This window comes from Trachurus japonicus, chromosome 24 (genome assembly GCF_045865225.1).
Source record: "Trachurus japonicus isolate A0001 chromosome 24, Traja_1.0".
Classification (NCBI taxonomy): domain Eukaryota; kingdom Metazoa; phylum Chordata; class Actinopteri; order Carangiformes; family Carangidae; genus Trachurus; species Trachurus japonicus.
The window spans coordinates 9770986-9790678 of record NC_140930.1 but is presented as its reverse complement, the minus strand read 5'-3'; the positions used below and the strand labels follow the sequence as shown (position 1 = coordinate 9790678).

The following is a 19693-nucleotide window of genomic DNA, read 5'->3' as shown; positions in this document are numbered from 1 at the left end:
CTTCAGCCTGAAACGCCCACACCCTGAATCAGCGGCTGTGTGTTATACCTGCAGCTCCAGCGGGGGCTCTGTGCTTTGAAGCAGTGACTGAATCTCAGTGGCTCTGTGGTGGAAACGCTCCACACTCTTCTCTTGGGCCACGATCTCGTTCTGGAGACAGACAGGAGGAATAAGTTATCATTATTCAAAGCAGCTGTAGAAACCTGGAGATCATTTAACTTCCCATAGGAGAAGTCTGAAACTATATGTTACAGAGCGATACAAGGGATCTGAGTCTCACCTGCAGTGTCTTGATGTCCTCCTCTGACTGAAAGGATGGAGTCTGAGCAAACACTGCGAGTTTCTTCTCAGTCCAGCTCTCCACCTCCGCTCCCAGCTGGAGGACTCCATCCCACAGAGTCAGACCGAGGTGCAAGTTTTCAAGGTGGGAATCGGTCCGTTCTGATATCTGTAAGGATGAAAGTTCACTTCATCATTCACACACATTAACACTCACTCATAAAACAAAGGTATAGTAAATTCCTCCTTAAAACAGAGGGTTTGATCTGCAGGAAATATGCAAGAAATCATTCTGTATTGTTGTTTTAAGTCTAAACTGTGTTTTTAACTTGTGTTTTTTTATTCTATGCACATCTGTGAGCATGTCAAAGATGAATTTCTTTAGAAATAAAGTGTGACAACAATTTCTTTTGGAAAAAATTATTGCAACAAATCAAGATAAGGTAGAAATGCATAACAAAAAATGGGAAAAACTTACGTTTTAGTAAATGTATATTAAATAGTTACAGTTAATTTAATTTTAGCGGTTTCACATCCCTTTTTGTCTTTCTTTTTTACATGTCTGTCCTGTTTTGGTCCTGTTTTATTATGTTGTCAGGTCTGCTCTGTCCTTTCTTTTCTGTTTGTCTGTTTTTGGTCAGTGTATTGTCAGTTTATAAATTCTGTATGTTATTGCCTGTTTCCATTAAAAAAATTATTATAAAAAAAGAAGAAATTTCCACTGCTTTTTGCAAGGGACAATAAAGGTTTTCCTGATTCTGATTCTTATATTTCTTCCATCATGTATAAAGCTACTAAACTCACATCCAGCCAGCTGTCCATCAGAGAATCAGCTTCACTCTCAAACGGGACGACAGTGCATCCTGGGATCTGACGCAGATGAGAGTGAAGCTGCCTGCAGACGCTGCGGAGCTCCTCGATGCCGTCGCCGAGGCTGTTCAGCTCTGCTTTTCTCTGCTGAACCTGAGAAGACATACATACATGTACACAGATATCTATATATGAGTGTCAGCACAAAAAGATCCAACACTTGCACAGAGAAAAAAGGATGATTTCATGTCTACTGCATGTTTCCTTTATGTTGTACCTTAGTGTGGAATCTCTGCAGGTTGTCTTTGCCCATGTAGGAGGCTTGTTCACTGATGGTGCTTTCTGCTCTCTGCAGAGTCCCCGTCAGTTCACCACGAACAGACTGAAACCTCTTCAGCAGCTCAGTCAGGACACAACACTGCTCCAGCCTGTACGGGATCAATAACACAACATGTACACAAAACAAATGCAGCAACTTAGCACAACTTGCACAACAGACAGAGGCTTGTTGATAATTAAACATTGTTCTTGTCTTTACCGTTCAGTCACAGCTTTAGTTGTCTCCTCCCAAACGTCCTGCACCTCGTCACAGGATCCTGATGAGGAGCCATCTTGTTTGTGCTGAAACTCAGAGAGGAGGCCAGCAAGACGACTCTCCAGCTCTGTCAAAGCCCGGCTCCTGAGGAGGAAGAAATTATCATTAGTGCGCCGGATCATCACAGTGGAGACTCGAGTCAGTATCCCACATAATCTAAAATAGGTCTGAAGCAAAATCTTTGGTGAAATGTGCAATAAAAAACAGAAAAAAAAACTTGGTGCCTTGGATTTTGTTATTTCCTTAAGAGTAGTTGCTATGTAAGATGTTTATTCATCTAACAAACAATCATAGAAAATGATAATTTTTGTACCAGGGAACATCTATGTATGGGACAGCAGATGGAAATTAGCCTGTGGCTACAATCCGGCTTGTTTACGATTTTGTTTCGTTCATGAACTTGCATTGTCCCACTTTAAATAAATTGAATAACCAGCTTTGTCTTGAGCTAAATGTCCAGAAGACCAAAGAGCTGTGCTGTGGGGGCAGAAGGGAGTCAGCAACCGCTCTTTTTAAACCACTCAGCATCCAGGGTCAGCTGGTGGAGCAGGTTGAGTCTTTTAAATACCTTGGAACTGATCTGGACAACTGCCTCTCCCTCTCTCAGCATGCAGACACCATTTTTAAAAAATCACAACTGACAACTCTCTACCTGCTGAGGAAATTAAGGACTTTCAACGTCAGCACACATGTTTTAACTCTGGTCTACCAGTCCCTCATTGAATCCCTACTCTTCTTCAACATCTCTTCCTGGTACAGCCTCCTCTCATCCAAACACAAGACCAAACTTTCCCGCACAGTTAACCAGGCCAGCAAAATCATTGGAGCACCACAAACCCCCCTCTCAGAACTGTACAGCCGGTCTGTGATCAGGAAGGCCACCCTGATCACAGAAGACTCTTCTCACCCCCTCCACCACTGCTTCCAGCTGCTGCCATCAGGCAAACGCCATAAGGTTCCACTGGCCAGGAAAAACATCAATCTATCTATCTTAAAGTTTATTTAGTTACTTAACACCATTTTAATAATCCAAGTGTAGTCAACTCAACATTAATCTGATATCGCTGTACCTCTGCTGCAGAGCCGGCAGGGTGAGCTCGTGCAGCCCCAGACGCTCCGCTGCTCCTCTGATCTCCCTCAGTGCCACTAACAGGGCAGCTCTCCTCTGGACCGAGCTCTCCTTCCCCTCACCCTCTTTCTTCTGGCCGCTTCTTCTTCTCGGGACTTTGCTTTCCCCTTCAGACTTCCATGTTTGAGCCTTGTGCTCTTCTTCCTCCTTTTGGCTCTTTGTGTCATTATCTCCATCCAGCCTCCTCCTTTTGGCCTCCTCTTGCGCCCCACGTGAAGGAGGAGGAGGATGCTGCTGCTGCTCCTGTGCTCCTCCATGCTGTAGCGAATCATCCCCGGTGTTTGTCTGACGTATCTCCACGGGATTCAACTCTTCATTTCTTTGCATTTGCTCCGTTCCCGTTAGATTTATCTCATCTTCTCTCTCCCTTTGCTTCAGCTTCTCCTCCACGTCCACAGTGTGTTTGGACAACGATGTCACCACATCCCGGCACGATACAGCTGCACCGTCCATGCTGAGAGACATCCCTGCTGTCTTTAAATCGCTGTCACATTGGTCTGCAGCCGTCTGCAACCTCTGCTGGATCGCTGCCTGAGAGGAACGCCTCTCCTGTTCCTGCTCCCGCTCCGCCTCATTCTGCTGCCCGCTTTCGTCCTGGATCTGGGCCTTGACTTCCCTCGCTGTGGCCAGGAAGCGATCCACGGACTGGGCAGCGAACTGAACCTTCTCCAGCTGCTGTCTCAGCTGCTTGAGGTGACTGACACTGGTGTGGAGAGCTTGGTGGAGGGATGTGGCTTCTGGGTGTTGTTTTTCCTCCTCGCTGGTGTGTTTTGCTATTTTTCTCATTCCAGACTGAAGCCTGTCGTCCATCTCCTGAGTAACACATCAGGGATTAATAAAACCAAATGTTTGCACAGTTCACTCTCATAACTCGAGTGCTGACTGTTTGAACAAAGCAAAGATTTACCTTTAAGCCAGGAAGCAGACTAGGATCAGTCAAGGTGAAGGAGGAGATGTCCACAGACTGTCCGATGATGCCGTTCAGTTTCTGTGAGATCAGCGCGATCGTATCGTCTGCAGACTCCATCAGGGCGGCAGATTTCTCAAGAGACGTCATCCTGACAGAATCCACAGTAAAATCAACTTTTTAATTTCTTTTTTAACAATTTTTATTTGTTTATTTTAGTTATCAATATTAACAATACATTGCAAGACAATCACCTCTGGATTACGGAGTATGAAAGATGAAGCAAACAAAAACAATCATCAAGAGCAGAGCCTGTATACAATGATATAAAATCAAGTCTCTCCTTATATGACAACCATTTCCCCATCTTTTAAAGGTCCCATATTATGCTGTTTTTCAACCATTTCACATGGGTCTAAGTTGTCCAACCATATTGTATTCGTAGTGTATTGTCCCCAAATCAATCTGCAGCTCTACATCTCAGCAATCTAAAAGTGGCTCTCCAGAGCTCTCCTGCGAACGAGCCATTTCTGTGTCTGCACCTTGAAATGCAAATAAGATGTGTAAACCACGTCCACTCCACAGCCGTCGCGGGGAGAGGGTGTGGTTTTCACTACAGGTACATGTGCCAATGTTGACATTGGGAATAGGGATGGGGTCGGGCATTGATTCTGAAGTTTCTGAGACTCTCATCTTGCCTGAAAAAATGTAAATGTTCCTTTTTTACTGTGGCAGAAGGAGATACATGGACTCCTACAGCCAAATAAAAAAACAAGTGAAACTGAAGAGCAGCACAAACTGCACGGTATGGACTGATGAGAAGCTACCGGAGAATATTGACGTGGTTTTGCGCCGGGAGAGGAGACTTCCTCGCTCAGATGTCTCTCATTCCCTGATGAGGACTGCTGCGCTGATGAGAAGCGGTACCGTTCCAATATTCTCCGGTCCGCGATTTCATTTTTTTTTTTTCAGTCAATGATTCAAAACGATCATCTGGCCGCCGCGGTACCGACCGCTTCTCCCGCACCGCTTCATGTAAAATGACGGACGGGGGGAGAGAGAGAAAGGGGGGGGGTCACTGCTTTTATTTCATCTGGGAGCTGTTGAACTGTACCTGTTCTGTAGACACATCTGCTGGCCTCTGCACCACCGGCTCAGCTGCTCCCAGTCTCTCTCCGCTTCACTCAGGTCGTCCCTGGTCATCAGGTGGGGGGGCTGGGACAGCTGGACGTACCGGGGCTCTACCTCAAGCCATAGTGCATCTGTCTCCTGCTTTACAGCCTGCATGAGGAAGAAGACACATGTTTACAAGGACGAACTAGAGTATTATTTATTGTCTGAACTGTTGATGCACCACAAAGGAGGGTGAAGTAACATGAGCGATGCTTGCACTCGCCTGCAGTCGCTCCTTCTGGTTCTGCAGGGCAGCAATGGTGACTGGCTCCGGGTTAAACTCCTGCAAATGTTGCTCATTCTTCTGGAGCTGAGACTTAAACACCAGGCAGGACTTCCTGTACCTGCAGTGAAAAATTTACACTTTGCTTTAGGAAAACATTTTCTGAGGCTGAAAGGCTACGTGGGAACAGATCCTGCTGATAAAAGTGTGACATGAAGAAACAACAGATTTAAATTTCAGATTATGTTTCTCTGTGACTTTAAACAAGATGTCAGCTCCGAGACACGAGCCCATACCTTTCCAGTGCTTCCTGTCCAGAGAAGCGGAGCTCCCCCTGAGGTTGGGCCACTGCCTCTGGGATGACGGTCCACTCTGCCTCCTGCTTGGTCTCCACGGTGTCGCCCCTGACAACCGCCTGGGAGATGGGAGAGCAACACAGTGACAGAAGAGCAGGGTAAAAAGATGGAGCGGCAGGTTGATCCCATTACTGAGGATTAGTGTCCGACACCTGGTGCTGTGGCGTCCAAGTGTCAGTCACAGCCAATGAGACGGCTGAACAGGAAAGAACACTTTAAACTGAATGTATAAGGTAAATAGGATTTGTTTAAGGCTGATTAACGTGCAACATAAACATGCTGATATACTTGTGTTTTTCACCTTGTGTAATTGTATTGAAGATCATTGGTTTGCTGGTATGGTAACCCCTCTGAGAGAAATTGAGCTTTAAAAACCTGTATCATATTAAATTCAAAGCTGCAGATGCACAATGTTTAAGGTAAAGAAAATATGAAAAAGTGACGGAAAAGTGTATTTATTTCTTGTGCAGTTCTGGATTTTAGGTAGACGTCCAAGAAAGGTTAAAACCTGCAAAATGCGTATCATTTTTGCCTTCTTCAGAAGAAGGCCACATGTGGAAAAACACACATTTCCAAGTTTTATTGCATTCAAGTTGTGACTGTGAGGCTTTCTCCTCCTTTCCTAGAAACAAATAATCGCTTTAAGTAAAACCGGGATTTAATCATTTTTATCTCTTCTTTTGATGAATTGATGTATATGATGTTGCTGCATTGTATTGATGTTGGTTTTTTCATATGTGACTTGTTGACTGTGAAGCACTTTGGTGCAAATGCTCTTTGCTTTTAAGGTGCTATATAAATAAATTAAACTTAAACGTAAACTTAAGTGTGTTATAGTTTGGTGCAAACAGGGAAAAGTGTAGCATATTACATACAGTAACTGAGTGTCAAACACTGAGTGAGAACACTGGAAATGTCAAACTACAAAATAAATAAATAAATAAATAAAAACAATTTAAAACTTGTGATGTTTAAATAAAGACAGTAGGAATTCAAATTAAAAGCATCAACCCTAAAAGTCTTCAAAATCAGTGAATGAGTGTTACAAATGAAAAAATGTACTCCTAAGTTATCACTGTAACCATGTCCACCCTGATCACATACATTTAAGATGCTATTTAATTAGTTTCACTTCACACTGCATGATATTAAAGCTCTTTAAACATTCAAACATGCAGCTTGGAGCACACTAAGTACTAGAATATCTGGAGATGATGATGATGTGGTGGTCATACCTGTATCTGAGCTTGTGCTTGCTGGTTGCTCCCTGTGACGTTCAGCAAACGAGCCGTCAGTCGCTGCTCTTGGGCTCGGAGCGCAGACTTTTTAATTTTCCCCGGCACAGATCCTCTCTGCTGCGTCAGCTGCTCCTTCCTCTCTGTCGGGACGTCCCGAGGTCCCGCCGGCAGGACGTCACCGTGAAGTGGCACCGAGCCCGCCGCAGGTGAGAGGTCTTGTTGTGGCTTGTCCGCGCTCTGTTTCTGTGGCAGACTGCTGCTCGGTCGTGCGTCGGCCGACACGCCAGTCGATCTCGGCGGGGTGTTTCCCCCAAGCTGCCGTCCCCTGCCGAGTTAAGAAATGTTCAACAGGAGGGGGTCAGGGTCAGGCAGTCGGAACCAGAGCAACAGGCTTCTCATTAAGATTAATAGACTTAGAATAGAGGATTACACAGTGACAATTGTTATGAATACACGGTCTGCTTCAATTCAATGATGCATGGATGCTGTACAGTGAATATTGACGTAAGGATATATGCACTACATTTTGTTTTATTGCTCCCTAAATTTCAATTTGTTTAACTCAAATCTGATGTGAATTTTTACCCTTGCTTGTGAAGACATTTGTTTTTTGTTTTTTTTATACTTAGAGCCTGTTGTCAGTTTCTGGAATAATAGGTACTGTATGAACTAAGAGGGAACTCATTAAAACTCCGACCAAAAATATGTCGTTCTGACAAAATAAAATACATTTTTACACTTAGACTAAATAGACTAGATAAATAGGGTCAAATAAGGACTTTTCATATAATTATAAAGCAAGGTTATGAATTTTACAGATTTTTTTATTTTTTTTTTGAGGTATGTGGGAGATTATTTTTGGATTATTTTGTTACATGTATTTAAGTGATGTATGGATTATTGAGGTTTTTAACGGTTTTGTTCTTTTGTATAATAATAATTTTACAAATGCTCAAAGATTCTTTACACTTAAAAATCATAAAATAGAGCAAAGCCAGAGTGAAATACAATTAAAAACAGCAATAAAACAGTATAAAACACACAAAATTATATATTAAAAACTAATTCTAAGGTTAAAAGCTAAGGTCTTGAAAGTTGGGAGGTGTGTGCAGATACGGATGGGTCTGGGGAGTATGTTGTCATTATCTTGAGTCTGTATCAGATGTATTTTCATTAAATTTCATTAAACAATCTGATTTGTACTACCTGTCCGCTGGGAGCACGGTGGCGCCGGTCTCTTGTGTTTCATCTGCCTCCTTCAGCTGCTCCGTTGCCATCCAGGGTGACTGACCTGGTGTCACAGTGTCACACAGCTCTCGCAGCGACTCAGCCCGCTCCTCAACAGACACAGCTCCGTCCGTGACCACCTGTGTGGGGTCGTAACGTCAACCTCTGGAATAAAACACTCTAGTCTATACAGTACAACTTCTGGCTATAAGGTCAAAATCAGACAAGCTACCACACAGTAATGTTACAGGGTTATTAGGCAAAGTACCTGTTGTTGCCGCAAAGCCTCATGGTTAGTCTGGTCAGTAACTTCGTGGAGAGCGTTAGCATGCGTTTCACTTTGCACAACAGAAAATGGCTGCTTTCCTTCTCTGAGCTTAGACCATAAGACGGGAACGAAGGCAGCCATTTCACTGCAGACGTCCTGAAAACAGGTAGAGAGCTGTTTAAAGTGGTTCTGAGGAAATATTAGTTGTTGTGATTTAATAGAAGGTAATTTGATAAGATATTAGAGTAACCTGAAACCTGAAACACCAGAAAATGTTAAACCAGTGTTAAAACAAATCCCCAAACAAGATCTATTGACCTCCACTTTTGTAGAAAAAATGATATCAAAACAGAAACAGCTTTGTCAGTTCTTTGACTTAATCTTTGCTGAGGCTCATCAGTGTTTTACCTCCCACTGCTTCCTGACTGAGTCAGAGAGGAGCATCAAGTCCTGGAGCTGGGCCCCGGAGCAGAAGGCCCCATAACCCTCCACTGCAGCCAGGAACTCGTCGAGGATGACGGGCTGCAGAATCTTTAAAGCCCGCTGCACAGAGAGACACACACAGAGCTGGACCAGCACGTACACAAACACAACTGGTAGCAACACAAAGCAAAACACCACAGACCTTTGATGCATGTGTGTGATTCTGAAATGAAAGGGATAGTTCACCAAAAAATTTCATTTTTTTCATGCGGACGTGACCAGACTTGCCTAAGTGACGTTGTTTCGGGTAAACTCTGGACTATGTCCCTTCAGGACACTTGGATTGCCGCGGACGAGCAGTAATGAGGAATATTAGAGGGTTTTTGTGTAGTTTTATGGACGTTTTTGTCTCAGGCCCTATTAACTCTCATACAGTTTTCGATGGACTACGAACCCCCCTCCCGGGTCTCCAGATGCACTTTGAGGAATAAAAAACTACTCCGGATCAGTCACTAATGACTGAATTTCATTTTTGGTGAACTATTCCTTTAAAAGTAGGATTTGGAGGGTCTGGGTGTCGTTGCATTTGAAGCAGGACTTAAACAAAGCCAAGCTTCTGCAACAAGCAACAAAGAACTCACACTTATCGACAAATGGACAAGTGTATTTTTTAGCAAATGATGCTAAAACATAAAGTAACATCATCAACATAAAACTTTAACTTTGATTAACATTTGAAACTGTACCTGTTTCTTCTTGGCCTGCGACTCTGAAATCTCTTTGCCACCAAATAACTTGATGGCTTGTTGGATGCGAACATGCAGCTGCACTCTGGCCTTCTCCAGCCGGCTTCTCGCCATCGACTGGGCTCTTGAGTGAACTTCGCTGCGGACCACGACCGGTGGCTTTTGAGATATTGTATTGACCTGTGGAGGTTTTGGTTGAAATCTTATTCTGGATTTGGATTTGGGAGTTTGTTCCTTTCCCTCTGCTACTGGATTTGTGACATCTTTGGACAGAGCCAGAATTTTCTGAGGCGGTGGCCCAGTTTGAGTCGAAGATGGTGAAGGTCGATCTCGTTGGCTTGGACTTGAAGTTTGCATCATTGGTTTAGATCCAACTTCTTCTACACTCTGACCAGGAGAGGAAGGGAAATGTGGTACTGGTTCTCTCAAAGGTGGCGGCAGCATTTTGACTTTGACAACGGTTCTTTCATCCTGTGGCTTCCTGTGTTGGTTTTGAGGGAAACTCTGGAGATCTCTGCTCCTTTGTTGAGGCGTAGGAGATGGAGTAAGAGGTGAATGTTGACCTGGGTCCTGGGTTTGCAGCTTGACACTCCCAGTCTGGTCTACAAGTTTGGTTCTGGCCACAACAAGTAATCCGGTCTCTGGCTGTATCTGGGTCTGACGGGCCGGTTCATCCATGTACCCAAGGGAAACAAAGAGTCGACGAATCTCCTAAGAAATGGAAAATATACAGATCAAATAAATATGAGTGACTGTTGGGGAACTGAAGAAGGTTAACCAAACGTTTGCTGAACTCACCTGGCAGTTGGAGACGGCCTCTGACACCCTGCTCTGCATCGCAGCGGTGCTGAGGTGCTGCAGAGGAGACGTCCTCTGCATCCGCGCAACAAAGTCCTGCAGATCCCGTCCCTCCATTAGAACCTGGTCCTCCAGCTGCAACCCTCGAGAAATCAGCCCCTAGAAATAATTATCAACCTTGTATTAAGTATACTGTATACTGCATTGTTTAAGTTTATCTTCTACAAGTTAACACTGATAAACACAATATGAAAACACCAGGAGCACCTAAGTTCAAACATGGAGACTGAAAGTGAAAAAAAATTTGAATTATAGATCTTAATTCTTCTAATTCTAATTCTTATGTATCATTTTGCACAGTTCTCTGTTGTTTATATTTATTTAGTTAGTTAGTTATTAAGTATTTTTGCATTTCTACTTGTATATTTCATTGTTGCTATGAATGACATGTGAATGCTGCTGTAACAACCATAATTTCCTGTGAGGAATTATTAAAGTAGTCTAAGTAGTAGTAAAGTCTGTCTATCTATCTATCTATCTATCTATCTACCTACCTACCTATCTGTCTGTCTGTCTGTCTGTCTATCTGTCTGTCTGTCTGTCTGTCTATCTGTCTGTCTGTCTGTCTGTCTGCCTGCCTGCCTGTCTGTCTGTCTATCTACGTTCTTGTATCTCTTTTTATAAAATTAAAATTGAATAATGACCATGCTCAAAACTCACCTTTTTAAATTAGCTTTTTATATATAATTTAAATGTGTATGATTTTAAATGTCTTTGAGGATTTTCTAAAAGCGCTTACAAATAAAATGTATTATTATTATTATTTAAAGCTATTATTATTACTATTACTATACTATTTATTAAAAAAAAAGAACAGTCAAGTAACGGCTATTTGTGAATTGTAATGCTCTACATCTAGTGGATGTGTTTAAATGGAAGGAGCGTGACGTTGTGGCGTGCTGACTTTGGCTGCTGACTCCAGTGCGGGGCCTCGTCTGTGCTCATTGTCCTTCAGGCGCTGGTCACAGTCCAGGGCGTCTGTGCTCCAGTGGTCCAGCTCGGCCAGGCGGCCCTCCAGTCTGGACGCAGCCCGCTGAAGCTCCCCACAGGCTCGCTCCGCTTCAACCAGCGTCTGCCATAAATACACAAGGAGACCCTCAGCCTTACAGTAACAACAGGCACATGCAGGATAATAATAATAGTATTACAGTAATCTCAGCGTTTCTTTCCAGTCTTTACGGAAAGTTGGTTGCGTGCTGGTTTGATAAAGCTTGACTTCACACTGGGTTAAGCCAGGATTTGGTCCGTTAGCCTGCAGCATCACACACTTTGTTACAGGAGAGTACCTGCAGGAGAGTTTGCTGGCGGGTTTGTATGGCTAGAGATGAACTGAGAGATGACTCCACTTCTGCCATCTTTTTACACAGTGACTGACAAATGAAAACAAAAGTAAACACAGTAAGCGGGAAAAGGATAGAATCAGAATAGATAGATCAGGCATGGAAAGATTTAGTAAAACGTCACGTGTGTGAGTTCTCCAACCTGTAGTTTCTGTCTGTTGGCCTTCAGCGGGACAGAGGACACGTCTAGTGGTTGTCTCAGCAGCAGGTTGGCCTCCTGGGTCAGTGAATCCACCAGCTGCAGAGCCACTGGGCCGGCGATGGCCTCCGATGACACTTCCTAAGAAAAGACACGTGTCATTTTTGGATGATGCCGCCTCCACTTTAAAGTCTTTATTTTAATTCATTTCTGTTCCGTCCTTTGGGTCCTGTGGATGGGAGGATATCTGGGGATGTGGCACTCCTTTTGTCTATCTTTATGTATATATATATAGTTTTTTTTGTTATTTTGTTTGGTTGTGTTATTTTCAGATCCTTGGTATAATCTTACTTATTGATCTAACTTATATTTATATTTATTCAGTCATTCATTCATTCATTTTTATTTTTTCTTTCAAATATTTCACCGTGCCTCTGATATAGGATCTGTTTAGGTTTTGTACTCCTGTTTGTTTACATACGGACATGGAAGTAGTTATGTTTAAGTGTTGATGTATGATTTCTATTATTGTTAACAGTATCTCTATTAGTGGTTCAACTATTGTTGTCATCTTTTCTTTTTTCTTTTTCTTTTTCTTTTAGATTTTTTGTTTTTTATTTTCTTTCTGTTGTTTTTGACATCTCATATCTGGCAGCCTGTGCATGTCCTTTTATCCTGTATGTATTCATGTCACATTTTGTTTTGTCACAACAACTTCTGTGAAAAGAGAAGAATGAGAATTAATTAATAAGTCCACTTACAAACTTTGTCTTCCCATATTTGGCCCACTGTATGTTGACCTTGCTGAGTTGTTCGGCCAGAGTTCGGCTGGTTGAAGGTTCAGTCACTTCGGTGAGAAAGTTCCCCACCTCGTTTAACTTGGCCTGACACTCTGCCCACTCACTCAGCTCCTGCAGTAACCAAAATAAAGCATGTTGTTATAGCATATAGCATATTGTTGTGGTAGCTTCATTAACACCGTCCTTCATAATAAGAGTCGTACAGATTATTTATTACCTGTGACCCTGCAGCAGGAGACTCTGTTTGTGCCTCTTTGATCTGTGTCAGCCATATTTGTAGCGACGTGAGACACTTGTTGAAAAGCTCCCACGCTGACAGAACCCTCTGCATCGTCTCCCTCGCAGCCGGCACAGCTCGTGCCACCGACTCGGCTTCGCGTTCTGCTTCTTTCACCTGTCGATTCACCAGCTGGGAGTCCTCACCTGGGGAGCGAAGAGCGACACAAAGTCAAGTGCAACCTTTTAACTTTATGGCGTGGAAAGATTAAACTCGGACTTTATTCGTTCTTATCTCTGACAAACAGTCAGCTCGTACTTAGCGCTGCTTTGCTGGTGTAAGCGTTGGCCTTCTGCTTCATGTTTTGGACAGAGTCCATCAGAATCAGCAGCACGCCTTGGCGCTCCACTGCGTCCTACATAACAAAACAAAACAAAACAAAACAAAACAAAACAACAAAAGTGGCAGGGTTAACAAATTCTAATCAGAGCTTATCAAAACTAGCTATAAAGAGTGTAATGTATTTTCCTCAACCCAAAAAAATAAATCCATGTTTTCCTATCACCAGTTTACTCTATGTTATTCACTGTGACTTCTCCACTCACATGCCAGTCCTGCAGAAGCAGCTCTACATCCTCCTTTGACCTGTACGGAGATTTCCAGGTCTGGATCTTTGCATTGATGCGGTTCAGGAGGTCCAGCACAGTGAGACGATGTTCCTGGTACTCCAACTTGATCCCGTGATATTTGGCTGTGACTCTGATGTGAGTTACACTGTTGTTTTCAATTGGAAAAAGAAACAAGAAAGTATTAACACGTTGTCCAGTGAGGATATTTATACAAAAGATGCTGTTGTGGATTCTGTTATTATCAGAGATTTTCAGATTTCTAAAGATTCATACCGTCTTTTGATGTCATCGAACTTTTCCAGAGGCACCACCACGTTGCCTGACTCATCCACATTCTCGTAGTTGTCGAGGATTTGAACATGGTGGCTCATCTCTATAATTAAAGTCTAAAAGAAATCAGAAAAGAAGATTATAAACGCATAAACTATATAATGGCAATGTATCTTCGGTGTTTATCTTCAGTAATTATTGTGTGATCTGTTTATAATACAAATACAATACAATACAAATTTATTTATAAAGCACTTTTAAAAACAACAGCGTTGACCAAAGTGCTGTACAACAATACTAAAAAAGATACAGACAATTAGCACAGATTAAAAGCACAGTTTAAAACACAAAAAAATATAATAAACAAAGTACATTTTATTTAAATAGCACTTTCCACAGAGAGGATTCACAAAGTGCTTCATATGGTTAAAAAGACAACAGAATTATAGCAAATACACAGAATAAACTACAGTAAATAAATTGGTAAAATAATAAAAAACTGTGAAATACAGAGACAGAACAATAGGATATTACGCACACCTAAACAGATATGTGTGAATGAATTGTCCTGCAGCTTGAAACTAACCTTCAGTATGTCTTGTTGGGCTCTTGCTGCTTTAGCCGTGTCTGCATGATCTCTCACCCTCCCTCCCTCCTCCGTCAGCGCCGCCTCTGCTCGCTGCAGCCACGCCACCACCGAGTCCAGAGGAGGAGGGAGACTCAGGTCCAGGTCTGCGTTGCATCTCTGCAGCTAGAAAAACACAGATTCTGGTCATTGTTGTGTGTTGTCTGATCCTGTGTAAACACTTCTCACTTATTATCTCGGGGAGAGAATCAGGAAGAGACATTTTCCGTTCCCTCACCTCCGCCTCCATTCGATCCCACGCCGCCCTGAGAGCCTGCTGCTGTTGACTCAGCTCAGGGCGGCGTCCGATCGCAGAGAGGAGTGTCAGAACAGGTCTTCTCTGCTCTGTGAAGGAGCCAGTCAGACTCTGGAACACCTGGGGAACCAAACACAGCTCTTGTTATCACTTAATCACCATGAAAACACAACACACCGGTGATTGTTTTTTCTCCCCGTGTGATGATGTGCTTGGACTTACTCGATATTTTTCTGCGTAGCTGGAATTCTCTGTCGCTGTCCGTGCGTCTGACAGCTCGTCAAACGCCTGCTGCAGCCAGCAAGTCGCCTCTTGTGCTCGCTCGCTCGGAGAGACCTGCAAAATCAAAAGCGAAAGTGTAAAAAGCTATATTTGGATGCAATATTAGTGATAACCAAGGTGAATAACAGAGTTAGTTTCATAATTCCTTTATTCCGACTACAGATATTCATTCCTATCAAACAAGGCTTAGTAATAACAGCTTATTTTTGAAGTCCTCCCAAACATCAATTCAACATTACTTACAGATGCATTTAGCTCTGGACTGAATTAAACTCATCACTGATGTCCATCTCCTCCCATTGCATTTTAAAAAAGAATCTGAGGGAATTTTTACTCTCCACAGGAACCTAATAATCTTTCCTTACTCGCTCTCTAACTATATTTTCTCTGCTTTTGTCACATATTTTTTGCTGTTAGTTGCTTCAAGTACCTTAACTCCTGCTGCTATTGATTTCTTGTCTTTTTCTTTTGTTTAGCTCATGTATGTTGTCTGCTTGTCTTTTGTTTTGTATTATTGACAGGGGTGGAACTTTGTACAAGTTTGTTAGGACTTCGTTCCAGCTCCTTGCGCAGCGTTTTATGCATTTTTTTGTGCTAAACAAATAAACTTAAACCTAAGAGCTGCACAATCATTGGATTGATACATTAAATATATGTGATTCTCAACAGCTCTGTGTTTGAACAGTGATTTAAACACCTGGAAAAGTTCACTGCACCAACAGCTATGCATCTTATAAATATCAGTCACAGTTCACTGCATTGTTTGGCAACAACGGAAATTGGCTCAATCATGGCAAACTACTACAAACATTAACTTGAGGAGTATGTCCTTGCTTGCTTGGTGTGTGAGGCTACCTGGCGTAACGACGAGACAGCAATAGCTGGAGTGAAGAGAGCAGGTAAACTGACAGGTGAGAAGCAGGAGGGCTGATCCAGAGGAAACAGCTACACCAGCACCAGAGGAGAGCAGAGCAGGAGAAACCCAAGGAAACAGGGAAGTGGTTAACACCCAACAGTTTCATGTGGGGTAATGTGAGTTCAAAGGGAATACAAAGAGACGGGGTCAAAAGTTAGTGAAACATCCAATCCAGACAGAAACAGTCGACTGTAGATTAACTTGTATTAAATGTTACACGAAGCACCCAAGAAATGACTCTCTGTTTTACTCAGTGGGTGTGATATGAACATGTGACACTGTTGTGACAGATGTGGGTGTGATAACAAACCTCCAGATGGTCGTCGGGCGCTGGCATGTCGTTGGAGTACTGCAGGAACTGGGCCACATACGTCATAATGGATTTCTCTTCTGGGTCTCTGACGTCAACATCTGAGGTGAAACAAAAATGTTTTCAAAGTAAATGTTGAATGAGCTGTCATGCAGCTACAAGAATTTACACTCTTAAAAGGTAATAGTGAATATCAAATTCAATATCTCTACGTAAATGTTAATTTAAAGCATACGTGATATCAATAGTCTGTTTGAAATTAAACAAATGTCCCTGTAAACCAGCTTGTACAGTCTGATCAGCCTCACCCTGCGGCTCCAGCAGCCTTGGGATGTGCAGCTCCCTCTCAGCCAGGTGAAAAGCTTCCTCCAGGTTCTCCTGGTTGCTTCTGGACTGAAGCAGAGAGAGATCGACCAGCTGTGGTCTGAGGGAACACAGGATGACCAGGAAGGCCTCTCCACTCCTCCAGCTCGACTTGAAGTCCTTGACACTGATAGCGCTGCCAACCCTGGAGACAGAAACACAGACAGACGATGAAATAAGGAAATTAAAGAGAATAAAAGAGACTTTTATTTTTTATTTTTTTGGAAACTTACCTTTGGCATTGGTCCCTGACCCACATGAGCAGAGCCCTCTTGGCGGATACTTTGAAGCGTCTGTGGAGCGGAGACGTCCGTCCTGCAGGGACTGGACTCCCTGGGACGGGACTCCCAGAGCAGGAGTCCAGACTGGCCAGAGAGTCGAGGGAGGAATGACGAGAGCTGAAGGAGAGAGTGCTGGCCAGCTCCTCAATCTGAAACAGTACATCACTCATCAATACAGTATATCTTTATTTAAAGGGATAGTTCAACATTTTGGCAAATTGGCCCATTGCCATAATCCCTATAGTGATAGCAGTAAGTTCGTTACCTTTAATTGTTGGTGCAAGCTATTTTTAGAATGGCAGGGCAGAGCCGTGAGCTGCTCAGAGCTACGCTACGGAGGCTAATGGGATTTCTTGGTTTCCCTCATCAAACTCATCAAATACACAATCCAACAACTCCACAACACTCTGGTGGACAAGTTGTGACCTGCACATTCACCACGCTATGAGATAATAACAGAACGTTACGAGACGGAGTTGTTTTAGAGGTAAATTCATGCAAAACCGCTGATGTAAATTCATGCAAGCAGTCTCTGCAGTCTCTGCATTTGCCTCGAAAACAACTCTGTCTCTTACCTACTCCTAAAACCGTAGGGATTATGGCAATGGGCCAATTTGCCAAAATGTTGAACTATCCCTTTAAGATTTCTTCTAAGAATCAGTGATGCTGATGCTTCCGTTTCATTGGTAGAGTTCACTTTTACAATCTGCACTCACGTGACAGCGGAGGATGATGGTCCACACGAGGCCGAGGATGATCGAGGGTCGTCCATCTATGATATCTGACACGTTTATATTCACCAACTTGATCTACACCAACCAAACACAACAAATGTTACTAAAATAAAACAAACTACAGCTTTAGATGACAGTTTCCTTTTTTTTTAAATATGAAAATGTACTTTTTTCTTCCTTAGGAGACTGAGCGCCGTCTCGATGTTGGCTCTGTGCTGGAAAACCCCATGGCCTCTTTGTCTTTTCTGTGGAGACAAATTACAGTTGTGTGGTTTTATATTGGCTTTTTCCCAAACTCAGTACTTAACTCTCTGATATGAGAAGCATATGGGAGCAACTCACCATGGACTCACCACTCATCACCTCCAACAGGTCGAGCAGCCGTAACCCATCTTTGAGGTCAGAGAACAGGTCTGACACAGAGGAGGGAGGGCATCTCTGTAACAATAACAAAATATTCATATATATCCAGCTGCACAATTCATGAAAAATAAAGGAGCATCTATTGCAGCTCTTTCTATCATGAATCACAGCAGATGATCATGGCAAATGCACGGTAACTGTTCTCATTAGTTTTCATTAAACCTCAAAAAAGGAAGTACTGTAACAGAGTTTAAATCAGAGCTATTTTATTTTATTTGTTTGTGCTTGTTTTATTTTTTCCTCCATGAGATCATCCACCCCAATATGTCCAATGTGCGACATGACATCCATTAACTCTTAATCAATCACACCACAATCATTTGGCACACAAATGTCAAACAACGACAAAGGGTTATGTGAATGATCCTAGGTCATGGTGTGGATGGAAATTTGCAGCGTCATTTTTGGACAAAACAGGAAGTTCATCCGGGCATCAAGGGGTCACATGGTAAAAAGGCTGATGGGAAAGTTTCTGAAAAGTTTACTCTTTAGTAAACCAAAGTAAAAACATAACTACAAGTGTAATGTAGGAGTTTTTTCAGTCAACTTGAACTTGTCTTGTGCTTTTATTACAATTAGAAAAATACTGTGCTTATAGATTTGTTGGACAGTGACAAATGTCTTAACAGCACAAACTCTCTGTTGAACTAAAACCCAAATTGAGATTCAGGGACAAGTCCCAACAGTGAAGACAGGCCTGTTATGTAGACATAAAGATACTGTCGTCTGTTAGGAAAAGTCAGATTGGTGTAACAGATGGAAAGTTATGAACGGGTGATTTTGGCGTTGGAGTGCATTCATATGGACATGAGGTTATGACGGGGCGGCCGGGTTCAGATTTCGTGCTGCTCTGCTGCGCTGAAGAACTATTTATACTCCCAGACGAATGTCACAAGCAGCTCAAGGTCTCTCTCTCTCTCTCCGTAGAGATCCAGGGCGAGCCGCTTCGCTTCGCTTCACCTCACCTCGCCGTCTGACCAGTGAGTCAGCACGTTGCACGCTGCAGCTTGCTCCGGATCATTTACAGCCAAACCACAGTGTGACGTTACGCCACTTTTCAGCCCTCTCCGGGGTTTAAGAGATGTTCTTTTGTTGCCAAGTGTTACAACACCCAGCGCTAAAACTGTCAAACCGCTTTACAAGGAGCACTTTCTATCTGCTTTAATGACATTGCAGACATTAAAGATAGATTGAAATACAGTACAGACTATACTTAAAGAAACATAAATTGAAGCCATGATTACAGAGGACGGCCTCCTCATTAGGTGTGAGCTGAGGATGAAAATATCACATACCTGCACACACCTGGAAACTTTTCTCTCATCTGTCCCCTCCTGCATTATCTCTCCTGCACATCTCAACACTACAAAGGTCACGCAAATGTACTCTCCAGTATACAAATACCATTTTAACATGGCTGAAGCACCAGGCTTTGATTTGTTTTAAACATCAGTTGATGCTACAGCTACACACATTAAAAAAATGCTGACAGTCAGTTTTATGTGCAAAGCATTAACACTGCTCCAGGATCTGTTAGATATTTACCGATATATACATTTATTCAAAAGAAAAAGCATCATAAACAAACATGCTGTCCTTACTCACCTTAGAGAGCTGAGCATTTATCCAGTTGGTGAAAGTTCTTTTCTGAATCTGTTCGTGCTCCACTGTTTGGAAAAGAGAGAGAAAAAAAACAACAGGATGAGGTGCTATCATATAAGATGTTTGACATTTTTGCAGCAATTAAAAGAAAAGCATGAATATGAATTTAAACTGATCACTATGGTGAATTTTGGATATGTTGTACATGAGTTAAGGAAGTGCATCCTGGGATCTCTCAGTCCATTCATCTCTTCTCCTGTTGGTTTATTTACGT

At 42.7% G+C, this 19693-nt stretch overlaps 1 protein-coding gene across 1 annotated transcript in view; it reads right to left on the bottom strand.

Moving 5' to 3' along the window:
- syne2a (spectrin repeat containing, nuclear envelope 2a) overlaps positions 1 to 19693 on the bottom strand; it is a 95017-nt gene that overhangs the window by 72476 nt on the left and 2848 nt on the right. The window contains 35 exon segments of the mRNA XM_085771102.1: positions 49 to 150; positions 281 to 448; positions 1084 to 1242; positions 1367 to 1517; positions 1628 to 1768; positions 2755 to 3626; positions 3721 to 3871; positions 4835 to 5001; positions 5117 to 5237; positions 5413 to 5531; positions 6708 to 7035; positions 7914 to 8077; positions 8206 to 8361; positions 8614 to 8748; positions 9375 to 10085; positions 10173 to 10331; positions 11137 to 11304; positions 11519 to 11602; positions 11715 to 11852; positions 12473 to 12622; positions 12729 to 12934; positions 13047 to 13143; positions 13334 to 13502; positions 13631 to 13743; positions 14214 to 14378; positions 14491 to 14628; positions 14731 to 14844; positions 15646 to 15735; positions 16017 to 16117; positions 16325 to 16524; positions 16613 to 16809; positions 17377 to 17469; positions 17562 to 17639; positions 17737 to 17832; positions 19423 to 19484. Of these exon segments, the coding sequence (XP_085627228.1) occupies positions 49 to 150; positions 281 to 448; positions 1084 to 1242; positions 1367 to 1517; positions 1628 to 1768; positions 2755 to 3626; positions 3721 to 3871; positions 4835 to 5001; positions 5117 to 5237; positions 5413 to 5531; positions 6708 to 7035; positions 7914 to 8077; positions 8206 to 8361; positions 8614 to 8748; positions 9375 to 10085; positions 10173 to 10331; positions 11137 to 11304; positions 11519 to 11602; positions 11715 to 11852; positions 12473 to 12622; positions 12729 to 12934; positions 13047 to 13143; positions 13334 to 13502; positions 13631 to 13743; positions 14214 to 14378; positions 14491 to 14628; positions 14731 to 14844; positions 15646 to 15735; positions 16017 to 16117; positions 16325 to 16524; positions 16613 to 16809; positions 17377 to 17469; positions 17562 to 17639; positions 17737 to 17832; positions 19423 to 19484 (6263 nt within the window).